Genomic DNA, 20,022 nt, shown 5'->3' with positions numbered 1-20,022 from the left:
ATCTGCGATATAAATAAACTTCCTCTGGTAGAATCATTATAAAGCACAAGCAGCAGAAATTTATGGAAAGAACAGATTAAATGCTTAGACTTAAATTCTTCAGTGTGCTGCTTGCCCTAAACTGCTGTGTCTGGAGTTTGGGCTGCTGATTCAGGTGGAAAAAATCAAACGGACACATCGCTTGTCGGTGCATTTTTACTATGATCTATTGTGTTGCCAAAAGAGAAAGCTCAAAAGCTGCCATTGATAATCCTGGTTAAAACTTGGAGCATAAATTATTAAGACATGTAGTTTCTTTTCGGAGTGGCTGGGGACTGGGGCATGCAGCACAGTAAAGAAATATAACATCAATATGTGCTTATGCATTGTAATGTGGGACATTTTTATGCCCTTAATAAAACATTCCGCCTACAACTATGTTTATGAAAGCAACAGATAGGAAGATCCATAATGCCACTTAATAGAGTTAATCACCTCCCACCGGAATAGTTTAAAAGGCTTTTTATTGCATGGTGAAAAGCTCTGACCATAATGAATACTCTGAAAACTGTCAGGTGCCAGTCAGAAGGCTGGAAGCAGCAAAGCGAACTTTCTAGCACCTTGGGGCTGGGAGGGTTCTCAGGACTCGGTCTAGCTGTCTGAGCTCCAGGTTTTTAAATCAGGAATCTAGCCTTTGCATCAAACATTGGGCTCTGTCTGGGGCCTTTCGGTTCTAAATGTTAAGCTCTGGGCTCTAGATGTAATTCTGAGTTTGTTCTGGGCTCTAGGTCTAGGCTCTGGATTGGTTCCAGGCCCTCAAATTTGGCTCTGGGTTACCAACCCTGGGTCCATGGGTCCTGAGTAAGTTGGTCCTACAGTACATCTATATCTGGAGCGAGGAGAGGGGGTGGGGCTGTTTCCTAACAATGTTGGTTTAGTTTGCTGTCAGCTTGGTGGATCGCTCTGACCACAGAAATTTATCCCAAATACTTTCCTTTCACCTCCGACCTTTCCAGCCAGTTTTTGACAGAGAGGAGGGAAGTCGCAGAATACCCATGGCTAGGCTCTCCTGGGGTCAGCATGTAGACAAAAGCTGGTCCTCCAGACAACGGCCTGAAGGGAACAGACCCAGACTCAGTGGCCAGGCCCCCAGCCACCAGCCACAGAGTCTCCAGGGCTAATCACTCCCTCGAAGGAAAAGTCTTTATCTCCTATGTCCCTTATCACACAGCCGCTGAGTGACTGGAGCCACAGGGAATCTCCCAAACAGCTTGCAAAAGCTGAGGAGGTGAAGGGTCAGACTGAAATAATTAAAGAATAAAATCACCCTTTAGAAGCTCAATTCAAGCCAGCAAGAGTGAAGCAAGCAGCAGGGAGATAGTGCTCTCCCGGGGCCAGGCCTCTGTCACATGCCCGGGCGGCACTCTGGGGAGGCCAGCTTGAGCTTGTACGCTAGTGGAGATTTTTCTGAGTGTGAAAGCTCTTTTCCTCTTGGAAAGTTGGGCCAACAAGAACTAAGAATGACCCCTGAGGGCACTGAGTGGAGGGTGGGTGGCCAGTGAGTCCAAGCCCTCTGTCCCAATACATGGTGGGCTTCTCTCCACTAGACTGGACTCCAGGGCTCATTAAGCCTTGGATGGCTGGGTTGTCACCAGGAGTTCATAGCTTTTTGTGCTTGATGGAGAGGTTGCCATAGCAGAGCTTTGCTAAGACGGAATCATACCTGAACAGACTCCCAGCACCCAGTGGGAACACCAGTCACTGGATTTCCTAATGACCTGAGAGGATTGCTACCCTTCTGCCACGTCCTTACCACCAGCACCACCCAAAGTGAGGTCTGTGCTCAGGTGAATTGGCCTTTCAACCAGGAAGGCATTTCCCACTGTGGGCCTGTGCACTGGCTCCATGGGGGACCATGTCTACAGCTGCCCTCCCAGAGGGGAGCTCCCTCATGGGAACAGGCTACGCCTCCCCCACCTCACACTACTAAGGACAGCTGGGGAAGAGAGCACAGCCTGTATGTCGTGGAGGCAATGCTCGTTAGTTCTGTCCACCAAACGAAAAATGTAGCAACCACCTACCACATGTAACTGCTAAAACTCTCTACCCTTCTGGAGTTCACACTATGGCTCCCCAAAGCCTCCCAAATGGTCAGGCCTCTACCTTTGGGATGCAGCAACTATAGAATGAAGAAACTGAGTGTGACCTTCGCAGGGCTGACCACAGCAGGCTGAGCCAGGATCCCCAGTGCTGGAGCTGGGTTCTCGGATGGATCTTTGCACCCCAGCCCCCCTCGGGGACTCCCTCCACCCCATGCAGCCACCAGAGGTATGTGCTCAGTCCAGGAGGACAGCATGGAGAGCATTAAGGTTTCAGCTCCTCTTGGTCCCTCTTAGAGAGCAGAGGCAGAGGCCCAAGGGTTGTAAGACTGGCTCATCTTTGAGACAATGAAGCAAGGGTGTCCTGAGGTCACGGAGGCCATGACTGTACCACAGAGGCCTGGGGAAAGAGGTTGCAAACTAGTGCTGGGGCCACAGTTAGCATTTTTGAGGGAACCTGAGTGTGCATGCCGAGCTCTTATCTTGACTCAGCAAGTTTTCTTCTGAGGTCCAGGGTCTCCCACTGGGTCTATGCAAATAGCCATAAGACCCGCTCAGGGGAAGAGCACACACAGTGCACCCTGTCCGAGTGCCCAGCCACATGCCAGCTACCCACATGGGCCCGGAACTAAGGCACCCCAGCAAGGCCCTTGGGGATCAGAGCTACCCTCCAGTAGCTTTCAGGTCCCCAACAGGCCCCCACTCTCTCTGCCCACTGGCCTTGTGGACTTGAAGCACCCACTGGGCAGCTGCTCCTGGTCCCTCCCTGGCCTGTGGACTTGAGCGAGTCCTGAGGCCTGAGTGCATAGGCAAGGGGGTCTGGGTGCATAGGGCTGGGCTTGGTGCGCAGCTCCCTGGGGGACTTTTGGGATGAGTTTGCTAATAGAGATGTCTGTTCTGGGAGGTCGTGATATCACCTGTCATTAACCTGGGCACCCTGCCCAGGGTTCTCACCAAGAAATCATAGGCAGCTGCTTGCAGGCGCGTGAGTGATTTGCAAGGACCACAAGAATATTTGCATAAACATATGTATGGAGTGTGTATTTATTTGCATTCATTTGCATAAATTGCTGGCTCTTGGAGCTGTTGTTCCTTAATTTTATTTTATTTTTTTCAGTAAATTTATTTGAGCTCTGAGCACAGATCTGGACACTTTAGGAATGAGAACAAAAAGGCAAAAAACAACAACAGCACTGGGACATAAGACCAGAGATTCTCAAACTTGGCTGCACGTTAAAATGTTCTAGGACACCTATAGAAATCCTGGTGACTAGATGCTCCCCAGAGTGTTGGCCATAATCTATGGGGGGGGGGGGGAGCAAAAATATAAGGATTTTTAAAAATGTACTTTTTTAAGTTAATGTATTTATTTTGAGAGAGAGGGCATGGGGGTAGGGGGGGAAAGGGGCAGAAAAAGAGGGAGAGAGAGAGAGAGAAAGAGAGAGATTCCCAATCAGGCTCCGCACTGTCAGTGCAGCCCACTGTGGGGCTGAAACCCATGAACTGCAAGATCATGACCTGAACCAAAATCAAGAGTCAGATGCTTAACCAACTGAGCCACCCAGGCGCCCCATATATAAAGGGTTTTTTTAATAGGGTGAATACACATACTTAAGGTGAATACACAAGTTGGGAACTGACACCTTAGGGCAGGGCCTGTGTCAGCTTGAGGCAGCCTCAACCTCCAGCTGGAGACACTGGGCACCCCACCTCACCTCCCTCGTATGTGCCAGACACTAACAACATGAGTGCAGTGAGCCATGTGATGTGCCAGGGAGGCGCAACAGGCTTCCGGTAAAAGATCTCTGTGCCCTTCGTCATCAACACCATTCCTGCACTGTGTCATCCCATGCAAAACTAGAGCATCTGGAGACCTGACTGCCCCTCCCCTCCCAGCCTCCCGGCTCACCCTGGACTCCACCTGGTGCTCTAGCCAGCCCCTAGGAGACCTGAGTGCTTCAGGGGGTGCCCAAGGTCTGTTCTGTCTGAAGGAGAGGGATCTCTGTCCTCCTGATGACTTCCAGATGCCTGGAAAGTGAGCACTTGTGAGAGGGAGGCCGTGTGTTCCACAGCATACCCGCCCGGCCCCACCCACCTCCCTCCCTTCCTCTCTTGGGGCTGGAGAGAAGGCCAAGTCCTAGGGTTTGCCGGCTTTTCCCCCTCTCTGATGGGTGCTGCCCAGGCAAAGAAAATGCTGGAGGTGTGGGAATGCCCAGTGTCCTTCAGTGTGCTTGTGTTGCCCAGGGTGTTGCCACTCTGCAGTCTCTCGCTGTCCCTGCTTCATGCCATCACTCCACCCGTCCACCCACCCCAGAGCCCTCTAGAGTCCCTGGTCCCTGCTTCTGTGACTTTGCTTCTGCCATCACTCTGTGGACAGCTCTTCCTCCACAGCTGTTGGCTCAAATCCTGTCCATTCAGGACCCAGCTCAGTGCCTCCTATTCCACAGCACCTTCTCCCATTCGGCAACTCTTCATTCATTCCCTCCATCACTGCGCCAGGCACTGGGGTACAGAGACCCGCCAGATCCAGGCTCTGCATTTGAGAGCTTTTCTGAGCAGAGATCCAAGTCCACTATGTTCCACTCCCCAGCACCTCTCAGGGAAATGGGAAGCCCTGCCTCCTGCTGCCATGCAGATGTGCCACATTAGTGCAGGCTGCTCGGGGTAGCCTATATAGGCCTGCTAACAGGAGACAGGCAAGCCACACCTTGGCCTGCAGAGGTGAGCAAGGAGGGAAGGGTTGGTTTCACAACCTCAGGGGGAAGGTGAGAACAGAGAGAGCAGATTGTAGTGAGCGTGGCCCAGCCCACTCCTCTCCTGGATCCACCCTTGCTAGAACACACGGGGCCATTCCCGGGGCATCTGGGAGCCCCGTGCCTTGGTTTGCAGGTCAGCTGTGCTGGAGAAAGCCTTCCCCCCTGCCCCAGGCCCTGGTTTTACCCCCCAACCCCCCGCAGGGGTCTCTAGCTTCCCATCCAGATCCTCTCATTCCATTGAGAGTCTCACCTCCACCCAGAAGAGGCAGTACTCACCCCCAGTGGGAGCCAATGTGGGCCACCGCAGTAGAGCTATAGAAGCTCCAGGGAGCCTGGAGATGGCTTCTGTTCCTAAAAGGAGCTGTGACACCAAATGGACACCATTGTTTACCACCAAGACCGAGTTGGGCAGGAGGGCCAGAGCCCACAGGTGCAGGGACAGCTCCCGAGTCAAGTCCAGCATTGCCTTCCCCAGCCCTGGGCCTGGAGCTAGAGCCAAGGGGGACTCTCCTCCAGACTTCCTGCCATCACAAAGGACTGCAGACCCACCTAGTGGCATCTGCGGGCCACCCCAGGACAGGTCCCGTGGGCACCTGAGGCTGCGCGAGGCTCTGGAATTGGGGGGGAGGGGGTGAAAGATAACGTCTCTACCACCCCAGAGCTCTCAGTGTAACAGGAGACAGGATTGGCAGGCAAGCATCACGGACCAGGACGGAGGGATTAGCAGAGGAGAGGCCTGAGCTGGCAAACAGGAGACGGAGTTGAAGGGGGATGGGTAGGGGGGATGCCAGAGGCCACCTGTTGACCCTTCCCAGGCACCTCCTGGGACCAGGCCTGGGGTGCCTCCTCCACAAACTGGTGGGTGCCAAGGACCGTGCCAGTCATATGATAGGCAGGTGTGCAGGCCACTGTGACGCCTAGAAAAGGTTACCATCAGTGGTCCAGGGGCTGGCTCCTCCCAGTGGCCATGGTTTCTCTGCAGGTTGACCCCTGGGCTGACTTTAAGGCAGCCCTGACTCTCTGACTCTGTACCAGGGCCTGAAGCTGGCACCTGGTCATCTGGAGAGCAAACCCCACTTTCTTCTTCTTTTGCTTATTTTCTAATTTTCCTAAGATGATCGTAGTGATTGCTAGCATTAAAGACCATTAGCAAAATATGAAAAACTGCAGTGACTCCTAGGCTCTCACCTCTCCTGAAATGACAGTAGGTGATGTGTTGTCCCAGACCTGACACTGGCCAGGCCCAGCAGGAGGGGTGGGTACAGATGGAGACCCCGGGACAAACAGCCATGGAGAGACACCCCTTCCTGGAGATTGTAGAGGACGCAAGTGGGGTCCCCATCCCCTACAAGCATACACACAGCGGTGCACACGCCCCTCCCCTCCGTCCTCACCCCAAGGCCTTTCTGGCTATGAATTTTCTCCTCCTGTGATGTGATTCTAAGTGCCATTAGCCTCTGGCATCTGGGGTTTCCGTTTCATTTCCCTCTTTACCTGGGTAACCGAACTGATTGTGCTCCCAGCTCTGGTTCACTAATTCTTGCAAATCCTTTAAAACTATTGATTTATTTGCTGGGACTATGTTCTCAGGATCCTTGGGAAACACTGGCTTTTGCTAAAGCAGGTGTAGGAGAACTGTGTTTCCCCCCCACTTCTTGTATCTCTCTCCTGCCTGCCCACCATCTCCTCCTCCCAGCACCTCCTGCCACCCCTTCTCTTTGCTATCCTGTCCCTTCCTGGGGAAGATAGCTGACTCTACCAAAATCCTATCTGGCTGGACCTTTAAGGTATTAAGTCTTCAGGACACTCGCAACAAAACAAGGTTCTGTGGAACATCACACCTGAAAATTGAGGCTTCGAGGTTGTGTCTGGTTGCTGGGATCTTCGCCCTTTATTTGAGATACCGTTTCCTCCTCTGGGTTCTGATTGCTCTTCTATTGTCCTGGGTCTGCAGTGACGGGTGCAGAAGCTCTAGGGTCCCTCACTCAGGCTCTTCCCTGCACTATCCACACAGACAGCCATCTCACTCAGGCATCGCAGGAACCCACGTGGAAGGCTGGGCAGCCGGGGCCTCTGGATGGAAAGAGAATGAGGGTGGTCATGATGGCCAGTTGACAGGGAAGAGCCCAGCCCCTCTGGGAATCCCGGGCAGTGAAAGAGTGAAGCAGGGCTCCCTACGGGCCTCTCCTGCCACGGCCACCCACTGGCCGGGAAAGGAGGGTAGCAAGCTCTCTCCACTTTTGCCCCAGATGAAGGAACCAGATATGTGTGATGATGAGTTTTCAGGCTCGGCACCGAGAGCCCCATTTTCTGGGGGGCTGGGCTGTCCTGGGTATGGTGGTGACTGTTGGTTCCCCAGGTGCCTTAGCTGAGCTCTGTCTTCTAAGCAAAAATATCTAGAGTTTGTACCTGTCTGGGGGCACATGCAGCACTGCTCCATTCAGCCCATGTCTTTATTCAGCTCTCTGGCAGGGGCCAGCCAGATTCGCGTATGTATTGGGAATCTGACGTCTTGCCCCTAAAATAGTGAGTGGTAAAATAGAAAGCTGTAAAATGGTAACAGCCAAGGATAGACCACAGGCTGGTGGCTTCTCATCAGAGAAGGGCCTCTGTTCTCACAGCCTGTGAGGCCAAGCCTGGGGGCCCATCAGTTTGAGGGGCACATCCACGATGCTGCAGGGGAGAGGCAGCAACCTGCACCTGGTTCCTGAATGCCTTGCCCTGGGCCAAGCGGGAGGCCGGCTGCAGGGGGGGTGGGGGGCAGAAGACAAGGACAGTGCGTAGAAAATTCCTCCCTCCACCCCAGCTCTACATGGACTTTCCAGGCTAAAGGCCAGGCTCCACCCTCACTGCTCACAGCAGCAACCCCTCGTGGCAGGTCTCTCTCTCCAGACATTTGCTCTCCATCCATCCCACCCCTTTATCCCCCAGGTGACCTGGGTGACTTTTCTGAATTTTCCTCCCAGGCCTGCAACCTCTAGCCTGTCTAGGGGGCCTCTGCCCGCACTCCAGCCTCAGCTCTGCCCCCCACCCCGACTCCAGCTGTACTCTACCGCCCAGCGCCCCTGCAGCGTGCTGATGTGCACCTTGGGCCTCCGCCCAGGCAGACTGCTAACAAAATGTCCTCCTGTCCACCTTTGATGAGTCCCACTCACTTCCCAAGACCACGCCAAGTTCCCTGTCCCTGCGGGCCTTCCCTCCTCCACTCTCACTCTGTGCTCCCCCCCCAGTGCCCCAAGCAGGCTCTGCTACAAGAAACATCTGTCACCCTGCATATGACACGGTGTAACACAGATGCAGTCCGTGTCCATGCTACTCAGGGTGCTGAGACACCAACCACACACCACAGCTCTGAGAACTGAATGGCACAGGCATTTATCTGAGGCTGGGAATTGGGGCTGCGCCGGCAGATCTGTCCCAGGATCAGTGTGCTTGGGACCTTGCACTGGCACTGTCTCCCTCACCCCAGCAGCTCAAGCACCGCTGCGCTCATCAGCCCCCCCAGTTCACCACAGCCACCATAGTCACCGCTGGCCAGCTCTGTGCTCCACACGGGAACTTCACGGTCCAGGCGTGAGCATCAGACGGGCTGTGCCCAGGTCTCATATCTACATACCAGCTGCCAGGAAGCTGCCTACACAGTGCCCAGCTCCCTGCACATCTTGGGGTTCTCCCCAACAGAAGGGGACTCCAGTGCCAAGCAGCCAAAATGACCTTTGTCCACTGCAGCATCTACCTCCCCCATCAGACTGTGAGCAATTTGAGGATGGGCTGGTCTCATTCATAGTCCGGGTCCTGACACATAGTAGGTAAATGTAAATGTGTATTAGACTATGAACTAGTAAATTAAGACTAATACCCTTTGTTACGTGCATTTAGTTCTCCACCAGTGACATAGCTTAGTGGTGACGCAACACCCCCTGCACTTTCTGGTCATCACAGCTGGCCCCTCCCTCCCCAGTCCACTAATCTCCCCCTCCTCAGAAGGCCTTCAGGACTGCCACTGCCCATTTATATAGCACCTGTGTCCCCACTGAGCTGCACCATCCCCTGGGACAGGGACTAATTCACTCATCTATTGCCCAGACTCCTCTTCACCTCCCTTCTCCACCCCAGCTCCTGGCCCAGCGCCCTATGTCTTGTAAATTCAGAAGAGGGGCATCAGGATAGGTTGGAACAGCAGAAATGAAGGGCCTGATGATATAGAAAGGCCAGGGTGGGGGCAGAGTTGGGGGTGGGGTGGGGGTGAGGTCACTGGTGGTTGACTCTGAGCAGACTTTTTGAGTGTAAGGGACGAACCTGACTCTCTCATCCTATCTCATAAAATTCACGAATGGCCCCCAGTCTCCTGTGAGTTACCGACCACAGTGGGTTTGTTTCTTTCACAGTCTACTGTGGGCCTGCCTCTTATACCACACACATACACACACACATGCACACACACACACTCATACATACACATACATGCTTGTTCACATAATCATATGTTCGTGCCCACATGCTTACATACACCGTGCACTCAGACACACACACACACATATGCATGTGGCTCACACCTTGCCCCTCCAGACCACCTAGTGAGCTGCTACACGTCTTTCCAGTGTTTTCTTAAAGGCCACCCCCCCACACACCCAAGCCTCCCTGAGTTCCACCAAGCCAGCCAGCAGTCCCTCCTCTGAGCTTCCTCTACCAGTGCTCGCCCCATAAAATTCCCCTCACTTGGCATCACAGTCATTTAGTGCATCCCCTGTTAAACTGTAAGCTCATCATGGGGTCTGTGGTCATCTCCATTCACATGCCTGGCACCCCACCCCCACCCCCATGCCCAGCCCGCCTGTTGAATGAGTAAATGAGCGGGCCAGACAGACACAGAAGCTCCCAGTGTCTGCCTCTGAGAGGGGATGTCCATGCCTCAGACTTATTCAGCTATGGACTTAATTGCCTGCTTCAGAGAACCCTCAAACTCTCTAGCGCCCTTTCCACTTTCTGCCCTGACCCCGGGCACTTGGAGCTCTCCAAGGTGCTGAACATGGTTCTCTCACTTGGCCCAACTATCTGCCCTGACCTCTGGACTCTAGTCTTTCTAGCCAAGAGCCATCCCCCGCATTCCACAAATCCACCCTCCAATGGAAAAGAAGCAGTGTCTCTAAATATGCTATAAGCAGACCATGGTTTCACAGAGGCACAATGCATTATGAGAGCACGGGGTGGGGGAGTAAGCTCCCCTTCCCCATCTCAGACAACAGACTCAACTCTCTCCCTGGGAGCAGACACGAGTCTCATCTTCCCCTGGTCCTGAGAACCAAGGTCCCGCAGGACACCCACCTCCCTGGTGCCAACTTCTAGCTGCTGTAAGGGGCTTCTGCCTCACAGAGGGACTATATAGCCACCTTCCCTTCTAACCCCTGACCTCCTGGCTTCTCCTAGCCCATCTGCTATGGCCTCCCTGGCACTTGCAAACCCCACCTTCAGGATTCTGGTCCCTATGAAGCTCTTCAGGGTCCTGACTCTTTTTGCCTGGATGCTTAAAACTTCACATTCCCCCTTCCCAGCTCTAGCACATCAACCTAGAGTCCCAGCTCCTGCAGAGCTCTTTGAACAGTGGTCTTGACCTCATTTCTCATCCAACTCTCCGAAGCCCGGAATTCTTCTGAGGTCTCTCAGCCCTGACCCCCTATGACACGTTCTTCCTGTCCAAAGTATTCCCATCATCCCCTCGGCCTTCATCCTCAAAGCAGGAGCCGGGCGAAGGCTACTTTTCTGGGGGCAGGAAGGACTAACACCTGGCTAGGGCACTTCCTCCAACTGCAGCCTCAGGGTTTGCCAATTGGCCTTCCCTGCTCAGCCAGGGGTCTGTCCTCAATGGTGCAGTTTTATGGGAATTTTTTTAAAGGAGAATAATTTAAATGACGTTTATGACATCTTGGAGGGCCTGAGAATGCTCCAACTGGAAGGTAACTCTCAGTTCTGCCCAACAAATGCATATCAGGCACCCTCTAGTGCATAGCCCTGAGGCAGGGTCTGTAGGGACAGAAAGGCCCCTCCATGCCAAATTTCACTGCTTGAGAAATAGGTCTTGTCACCCAGTGTTGGACAACTTGGAAAAGGCAGGCTGGTGAGAGGTGGTGACTGTCCTTAGGACTTTACCCCTTTCTGATAAATGGCAGGAATTTCCATTTGGACAACAGGATAACCAGAAGGTCTCCTCACTATAACTCTTGGTCAGGCAAGAAGTCTGAGTCTTTCACACTTCTCTTCTCTAGAAGACCCCATTTCCAGGGAGGGCTCGCCTATACATAAGGCTGTCAGGTCCTGGGCTGGGGCTGGTGTGACTCCCCAGTAGAGGAAAGCCCCTCCAACTTGGGCTGGGTGTGCATTCTGCAGGTGGTTTTATCCTGTCCAAGAAGCTGGAGCCGAGCTGGCCCTCAAGGTTGATCCTGAGCTGTTCTTTGGAGAAGGAGATGTGTATATGTGATCAGTCAGGGAATGAGGGAGGAAGAAGGGCAGCGTTCATCTTGGGAGCCTGTCGCTGACTGGCTGTGGCCCAGCTGGGCAGCAGCGATGGGAAGCTCTGTTTGTGTAAAGCCACCACTTGCCCCACAGTATCTGCACATTTGGGGCTCCCCTGCTCCTGGATGGATTATCCTCTGGGCATGCATGACAATTTTTGCTGGGCTTTCTCAGTATATTTCAGAACTGCTCTGAGTTTATAATTTTTTCAAGTCCTTTATCAAATATGTGTCATAAATACCATTGGAATCAGGAGCATTTATCACCTAGCTGGCTTCTTTCTTGAGCTCTGAAAAAAATTATTTGGCTGCACAACCTTTCTCGGGGCTCTGATTTAATGGACTTCTCTGCTGCAAAGCACTGAAATGCGTTGCCTTTTAATATTTGACATCTCTTCCTCTTTATTACCACCTCAGACAGCCCTTCTAGTCCAGCTGGAATGAACCCATTAGTCTCTGACAAATAACTCGTGCCGTTTGGTGAAAAATATGCAGAAGCTTGGCTGCGATGTCATCTCTGGACTCGGTCCTGTTTGGGCCTCCCTCTTCTCTAAACAAAGCTTCGGGTCCAGGCCAGCCTTCCCCAGGGTCCCCTTTCTCTTGGTTGCCACTTGCCGCCGGGTCCACAGAGCCAGTTTACCCCACCACTTACAATGGGCTTTGAGACGGGGTATTTAGAGATGTCCGTCTAAATTCTGGTATTTAGAATTAACCTCACAGGGGGCGCCTGGGTGGCTCAGTCAGTTAAGCAAGTGGCCAACTTCGGCTCAGGTCATGATCTCGTGGCTCGTGAGTTTGAGCCCCGCGTTAGGCTCTGTGCTGACAGTTCAGAGCCTGGAGCCTGCTTCAGATTCTGTGTCCCCATCTCTCTCTGCCCCTCCCCTGCTCTTTCTCTGTCTCTCTGTCTTTCAAAAATAAATAAATGTTAAAAAAAATTTTTTAAAGAATTAGCCTCATAGAAGCACTGTTCACAGTAACCAAAAAGTGGAAGCCACCCAAGTGTCCAGTGACAAATGAATAGATAAACAAACTGTGGTACATACATATAACAGAATTGCACTCAGCTTTAAAAAGGAAGGAAATTCTGACACATGCTACAACGTGGATGAACCTTGAGGATATTATACAAAGTTAAATAAGCTAGCCACAAAAAGACAAATACTGCATGAGTCCACTTAAATGAGGTACTTAGAGTAGTCAAATTCATAGAGACAGAAAGTAGCATGGCCACTACCAAGAGCTGGGGAAGAGGGCCATGGGAACTTGTTTACTAGGTATAGAGTTGCAGTTTTGCAAGATGAACCATTTTGGAGATTGACTGCTCAGCACCATAAATGTATTTAACACTACTGACCTGTACACTTAGAATAGTTACATTGTTAAATTTACTGCAATTAAAAAAAAAATTAGCTTCAAATTCTACCAGTAGAGGAGAAACTGACACAGAAGTTTTATGAGCACTTGAGCTCCATCATTTATTCATGCTTTCTCTATCAGCTGGTTCTGCTGTGTAACAAACAGTTCTAAGATTTAGTAGCTTAAAACAACTGCTGATTTAGATTATGATTCTGGTCTGCAGTTTGGGCTGGGTGCAGCTGATCTAGGTCAGGCTCAGCTGATTTTGGTGGGCTCCTTTCTGCTCCACAAGGCCTTTTATCCTCCAAAAGACTCATTCAGGCTGGTTCATGTGGTAGTGGCAGGGGTCCCAAGAGAGTGAGCAAAAGCAGGCAAAATTTTTTGAGGCGGTGGCTCATGCTCACATACTGTCCTTGCAACCACATTCTGTGGTCAAAGCAAGTCATAAGGCCCGTCAAAATTCAGACGGTGGGGAAATGAACTCCACCCCTTGATGGGAGGGGAGGCAAAGAATTTGCCATCTACCCCACCAGCTGTATATATGCCAGGCCCTGTGATAAGCGTTGAAGATAAAAATATAAATAACTGTCTAGTGCAGGAGACATACATGTAAATAAATAATTACAACGTATAGCATGCTCTAAAGAAGTAAGCACTGGATGCTATGGGAGCATGGAGGAGGGCAGAGGGCAGAGGGCAGAGAGATGTGGAAGGAGGGGAAAGAGGCAGACACCTGGGACACAGTAACACCTTAACTGGTATTACAGGTCAAAATGGTCATTAGCCAGAAGAAGAAGGGAGGACGAGAGATTGGGGCAGAGGGCAGCAGGAAGGGTGAAGGCTGGCAGGGGACATGCCAGGGGTACAAGGAAGCTTCAGTGAGGAGTTGGGGAGGTGGGCCACATCACAGACAGCCTTGAAGGGTTTATTTAAGCCGGGATGGATGGCCAGGTTGCTGAGTAGAGATGGCTGAGGGCCTGCAACAGCCAGGTGTCTATGTGGGCTGCTGCCCTGACCCAGGTGAAAGAGGGCAGTGGCTCAGACATGGCCCAGGTGTTCCTGCGGCTGGGAGGGAATCAAGAGCAGAGATTTCTAGGCAGTGACAGAGGTAGGGTGGAGAGGAGAGGCATCAGCGGGAAGATTCAGTGCCCCCTGGGCCTGTGCTTTCTGCCCAGCAGTCTGAGCAGTAAGGAGTTCCCTACTGAGAGGCCAAGGCCAAGGGCACAGGGCAGCCACTATGTGTCCAGGGAAGCGCGTGGAGTCCTGCAGGCACAGCTGGGACATCCCACCCAAAATCCAGGAGACCAGAAAACAGTTTGCTGATGTCGGCCAACAAGGAAGGACCTGAGGTCAGGACTTCCCCTCCTCCACAAGCTTGAGGCAGCCAGATTCTGCAGGGTGCTGGGATGCTGTAGGGCCTACCCCAAAGGCCCAGCCCCTGCCAAGCTCTATCCCGATACCCACAAACTGTCCAAACTGGGCACAGCGTGGCTGGTTGGAAAGCTTCCCCAGGACCCCACATTCTTCCAAGCCCTTCATACATTAAGTGGTTGTCCTTGGCCGAGGCAGGGGGTAGGCGGGAGAGCAGCTTGTGCCTGGAGCCAGTGCTGGCTTCCTCCCATGGATCCTGGGTCATGATGTCCCAAAACATCGTCTCTCTGGCTGGGCCCTCAGCCGGCAGCAATAAGCGCACACTGTCTGATCAATACTTTGAATGCACTTGGGGCCCCCGCTGTGAAAAGGAACCCCTGGTGAGCACTTTCATAAATTGAAAAATTTTTCCGAAACTGAGTAATCCTGCCCAGCTATTAAATCCAGATTTCCTCAAAGTGAGAGTAGAAAGCGCTTGCATTTCGATGGTGACCTGGATCTCTGAGCACCTCCCAGATCCAGCCAGGATTTCCCAGGGGCGGCAGGTGGTACCTGCCGCGGCTGGGACCGCGGCTGCATGCTTCATCGTTGCTGGGACCTTGGTTTGAAGTCAGATCTTTCAAAAACAATCAGAATGCTCAGGGCCCAGGAGGCGTGGTATTTTGTAACCACTGTGTTTTCCTGACCCCCTTGGCATGGTTAACTCAGCAGGCGCTCGGCTGCATCCGTCACTCACAGCAGCACGACAACTGGGAGGCAACAGCAGGTGCTTCTCGGTGCTTGAGGGGACTGAGCATCGAAAGCTGGGGCAACGCGCCCAGGGTCACAGAGCCAATTAGTGCAAAGCTGGAAGGAGAAACAGGACCCAGAAATCCAGCCCAGAACTCTCTAACCCCCACACGACTTCACTCAAAAATGTGACATCACCCACCTGGCTCATGTTTCAGGAATGAATTCAGTTGGTGGCTCTTTTTGGAGCTGATGTGTGAACATGGCAAGCAGTTCAGCCTCGGGCCAGCCCGACCCGGCAGGCTCCTCCGTGTCGTGTCCTTGACCGAGCAACGTGCTCAGGCTGTGGGTTCCACAGCCTCGCCGCCTGCACCTTTCCCCAACGTGTCACATAGGCCCTCACCCCATCCCCAAACTGAAGTCCCCGTCCCCTCCCTTCCTGATGTCCCTACAGAAGCCTGGAAGTGGCCCTCCTGCTGGCCACCTCCACATTCCCTCCAGCACTGACCTCCGAGGTTTCACAGCCTAAATACTGGTCTTTCTTTGTCCTTCTGCCTCCACTGTAGTTCAGGCCTTTGTCACTTCTCTCTTAGATCATGGAGCAATCACCGCCGTCAGCAATGACATCGTGCCTGCCTGCCATTGGGCATTTACTACGGGCCAGGCCCACAGCTAACAGCTTACCATGAGCTCATTTAACTGTCAACAAAGGAAGAAACTGAGGCTTTGGGCACACATTCCCAAGGTCACACAGCTGATAGGAGGCAGAGTTCAGGTTCCCCCCAGGCCTGGCTGAGGCTTTCCCATCCCCCACCTGCCTCCGGCCTCAACCGTTACTCCCTGTCGGCCTCTAACGTAGCTGCCAGAATGATTTGTCTGGCACCCAGGCCTGTCCCTCCCCTGAACAGAATGCCATGGCTCCCTGGTGCCTACAAGACTGAGCTGGAGCCCCTCACAAGGTTCTTGAGGTCTCACTCCACCTGCCGACCCACTGCATCCCGTTGTTCCCGATCTGCCCCCACAGGCGCCCTCCACACCCTCCACCTAGTGCTTCGGGCCCTGCTTCAGGCCCTTGTCCAGGTCTGAGCACTCCCATGGGAGCCTTCCAGAAGCCCCAGCCAGAGCCCCCCCGCCCCCCCCCACACACACACACAGCCGTGCAGGTGCCCTGCAGCTCAGCCTGATGCAGGGTTGGTGGTGGTCAGTGAGTCGGCATTGCCCACACAACTTAAGACCCCCTTTCTCACCGTCTGCTTTGGCTTCAGCAGAACCGGAGACTTGCAGAACCGTATGTCCTTGCAAAGAAGGGCCTGCCTGACGTCAAGGCCCACATGCCCCTGAGCTCAGGCTCAGGGATTTTCAGAGCCCCAGGCTCTGGGGGAAGAGTGGGAGTCTCTGTCCCCATTTTGCAGACATAGAGACAGAGGCTTCTCTCAGGACGTACAGGTGTCAGGGACAGAGCCGGGCTCAGGAGGGCATCTCGACAGACAGCCATTGCTGGTCCATGTGGACAGAGATGACCAGTCAGTCTGTGGCAGGGCAGGCGGGAAGGTACTTCCAGAACACCAGCCAGGGGGAGCACAGGCCTGGAGGGCTCAGGGTGATGGTAGGGGGCTTGGAATCAGACCTCTGACAGACCGCCCTCTGCTCTCCATCTGCCAAAGGACATAACCCTGCCTGACAAGTGTCTGTGTCACTCTGGCCCAAGAATCTGGGCCTCTGATGTCCAGCAACCAGCAACTAGGGGCCCAGGGGGTGGACAGGCCAGGCCAGTGGGAACCTTGGTCATCTGCAGGTCCTAACTTTTGCAAGTGAAAGAGTTCCTATAAACTAATCAGGGTAGCCGTCGGGCTCTCCTCCTTCCCCCCCTTCCAAGCCTTGAGGTGGGGCTAGGAGACACCCCCGGGTTTGGAGCCCACAGGCCTGGGACACTCTGAGCCTACCCCAGGTGGCCAAGACACCAGGCAAAGGTAGGTGTGCTTCAGGGTGGGAAGGCCCCAGAGGCCACTTCCTGGGACCTGCGGGGGTGGCAAGCCAGGCTCTCCCACGCTGAAGCCCCAGCTGAGTGGGGGGGGGGGGGGGGAGAGGTTCCTGAGAGAATGGCCCAGGAAATGGAAGGCAATGCACACAGGTCCTACCTCTTGCTGGCCTTCCCAACAGTTCCGGAAGTGTGCAATAGAAGGAAGTACTCTCCAGGCCCCCGCTCCATCCCTCCTTCCTTGGGGCCCCCCTCTAAGAAGCTCACCCTATGCCTTGACTTGAGTGTTTAACATAAGGGACGCTGTTTTTGCAGGTTTTGTGGTTTTTATTCCTTTGAACCATATCCAGCCCATCTTACATCACAATGCCATGCTTTACTTGGTATCAAACACATCAGCACTCATTGGCATTTGGAGAACTCTTTCTGTAGTTTTTATAATAGTTTTTAGTTGTCTGTGATAATGTATTCTCTGTTTCCAATTGTCAGTATGGGAATCTTTTCCCCCAGCCTTTCAATTTCTGGGTTTGATTTTTTGTGTGTGTGTGTATGGTATTGTTTTGCTTTGTTTTTATTTATTTTTCTGTTTTGTTTTCTTTTTTTTTTCCTTTGCTTTTGAAAGTCGTTATTCCTTTGGTTATGGAGCCCCCTCCCAATCGCTGCTTGTTTACGCATTGTTTGTGACTTCTTTTGACTGTCAGTGTTGAGCCAGTCTTGCCAAGAAACAGTATCAAGTATTTTCCTATTTCTCTACTTCTTGAAAGAAAAAATTTTAATTAAAAAAAAAACTCTTAATGGGAACCTGGCCCTGTCTGTCTTCTCTGTTCTGCAGAAATGTTGAAGGAATTGAACCAGCAGCGCAGAGCGAAAGCGTTTACAGACCTGAAAATTGTTGTTGAAGGCAGAGAGTTTGAAGTCCACCAAAATGTTCTAGCTTCCTGCAGCTTGTATTTCAAGGACCTGATTCAAAGGTTTGCCTTCCTTCCAGCTGTGGTCGGGTCTGTTCCTTTGTAGGACGCTTTTGTGTCGCTTTTCTCCTCCCCTCTCTTGCAGGTTCCTGAAGCGTGACTCCCTGTCACAGAGCCAGTAGCCATCTCTCCCCCTCCTCTCCCTCCTCCCGAGTGCCCTCTCACACACAGCCTCAGAGCAGCCACTGCCCCCAGCCAGCCCCATGCAGCTTTGCTGGGCACCAGGGAGCCTCGGCCAGCAGTAGTCAACACCCTAGCCCTGCCCTGAGGATCCCGAGTTCTCAGTGGCTCACAAGCCCTCCCTGAGATTAGGAGGACTATAGACTCCACTTTAAGGGACCACTGCACACTCTCCCCACTGGTTGAGCACGGGGTCCCAGGCACCGTCATCGCTGCTGTCGATAGTGAACTTAACGCCAGGAAAGCACATCGACCAGACTGTCCCCTGCTGAGGAGCACAAGGTGCCCAAGGTGCCGTTTTCCACAGCGCGAGTCGGGGAGAGGAGACTTGTAGCCACATCCTCCTTCACGCTGCATGCCTCGATACTTGCACACTGAGCCTAAACCGGCGTTGTCTGAGCACAGACCAGGTGTGTCCTAAACACGGTCTCGCTCAGCCTTTGCTCCCCTCCCCTCCGCCCTCTGCCCCGGCTCTTCTTACCTGAATGAGTTTTAATGGTGCATGAGCATCTTTATTTTTTTTCTTCCATTATGTTGATTTTTTAATTTGTCTGCTTCATACCCTCGCAAAGAAGTCAGGGGCCACCTTCTAGCTCCTTAGTGAGGGAGAGCAGCCGAGGGGGCCGGCCCAGGGTAACGCTCCTGTTTCTCTCACCCATCAGCAGATTAATGCCGCTGCTCATTTTGCCTTGCAGCCTCTCCGGGGCGGACGCTGAGCCGGGACTGGGCTCAGAGTGAGAGGACAGGACCTCTGCTTGCTTCCCAATGCTGTGTTTGGACTTGCCAACTAACCCCAGAGTGACTGTGTTTTGTTTCAGGATGGCACACTGGCTGGCACCTCCTTTCCAATCTGTTGTGTCCTTTCACTTAGAGCTGAGCTGCCCGGCCTGCAGGCCCCGCCCAGCCGCACTGGCCCCAGCCATGCAGGACGGGGCAGGCTCTTTGTGACTTCCAGTCTCATGGACAGCTTGGGTCTCCCGCCCCCCGGTGCTTGGGTTCCCAATGTCCAAGCACAGGGGTCAGGGGCATGAGCTCTGGGATAAAGGGGCATGTTCAGTGGCTTCTTCAGGCCAAGGGAGGTCTTTGTGCTGCCATTCTTGGCAAATTCTGATACTGGCAGTGACCAGCATCCTAGGGCCTTGGTCCCTGCTACAGACCAGCTGGAGAGCACAGAGCGGGCAGGATGCAGGGGCAGGTTGGTACTAAGTGATGGCCCAGCACTGGGCTAGGATGATGTGGGCAAGAGGAGCACAGGAGCCATTTGAATGTCTTCAGAGACCTTACATGCAAAGCCAAACTTGTACACAGCAGAGCAGAGGACACCACTAGGTGGGAACCCAAAGTAGTGAATGCTTCTTAGGCCAAAAAAGAAAGAGGAAGAACATTCCAGGCAAGGGGTGGGTTGCTTGGAATGGTCTGGAATACAAGGAATGTTCTAGGATGTTCTAGAATGCTCCAGACAAAGGATGGGTTGCCTGGAATGAAAAGCTGGGAGAGAGACTGTCATAAGCAATGTGGAGGGGAACATAGCCTTCCCAGAGATGTGTGTGAGCTGGGATGAGATGGGCAGGCAAGCCCTGATCCCTGGGGCTAGGGCCCTGAGCTTGGTCTGAGGATGTGGGGGTCATCAGGAGCAGTGGGAAGGGGCTGCCCACCTGAAGATAAAAGAACTGTAGGATGTGCCTCAGTGACCCTAAGTGGAAATGATGGGCGCTAGAGCTAAGAAGCAGTCACTGGAAGAGAGAGGGCACCCCACTGGGAGCTAGGAGACCTGGGTTCTACGCCTGACTCTGCCACTTGTCCTATGACCCCAGGCAAGTCATGTCCTCTCTCTCAAGCCTCGAGATTTCTCATCTGTAAAACAGGAGGTTGGTTCAAATGACATCCAGGTTTCCTTCCAGCTCTGATGTCCCAGAGTAGCAGGAAGGGGATGGGCACGGCAAGGCCTGCAAAGGCTTCCCCTGTGTAAGCCCTAGGACGTGTGAATAGTGAGATCACAGGGTGGAAGGTGGGTCCTCGGACCAATGTCAGGGCAGAGCGAAGAAGGTAATGAATTGAACAGCTGAAGGTTGTCCAAGTAGACACACCTGGTAGGCA

At 53.0% G+C, this 20,022-nt stretch overlaps 1 protein-coding gene across 1 annotated transcript in view; it reads left to right on the top strand.

Annotated features, from left to right (window-relative positions):
- Positions 1 to 20,022, top strand: part of KLHL29 (kelch like family member 29) — a 224,394-nt gene that overhangs the window by 185,104 nt on the left and 19,268 nt on the right. Inside the window, exon 5 of the mRNA XM_039238265.1 lies at positions 17,610 to 17,748. Coding sequence (XP_039094196.1) covers positions 17,610 to 17,748 — 139 coding nt within the window. The remainder of the gene's footprint in view (positions 1 to 17,609; positions 17,749 to 20,022) is intronic.

The sequence above is a fragment of the Hyaena hyaena genome, unplaced genomic scaffold, assembly GCF_003009895.1.
Source record: "Hyaena hyaena isolate Hyena2069 unplaced genomic scaffold, ASM300989v1 scaffold_138, whole genome shotgun sequence".
NCBI lineage: Eukaryota > Metazoa > Chordata > Mammalia > Carnivora > Hyaenidae > Hyaena > Hyaena hyaena.
This window is presented reverse-complemented; position numbering and strand designations above follow the sequence as displayed.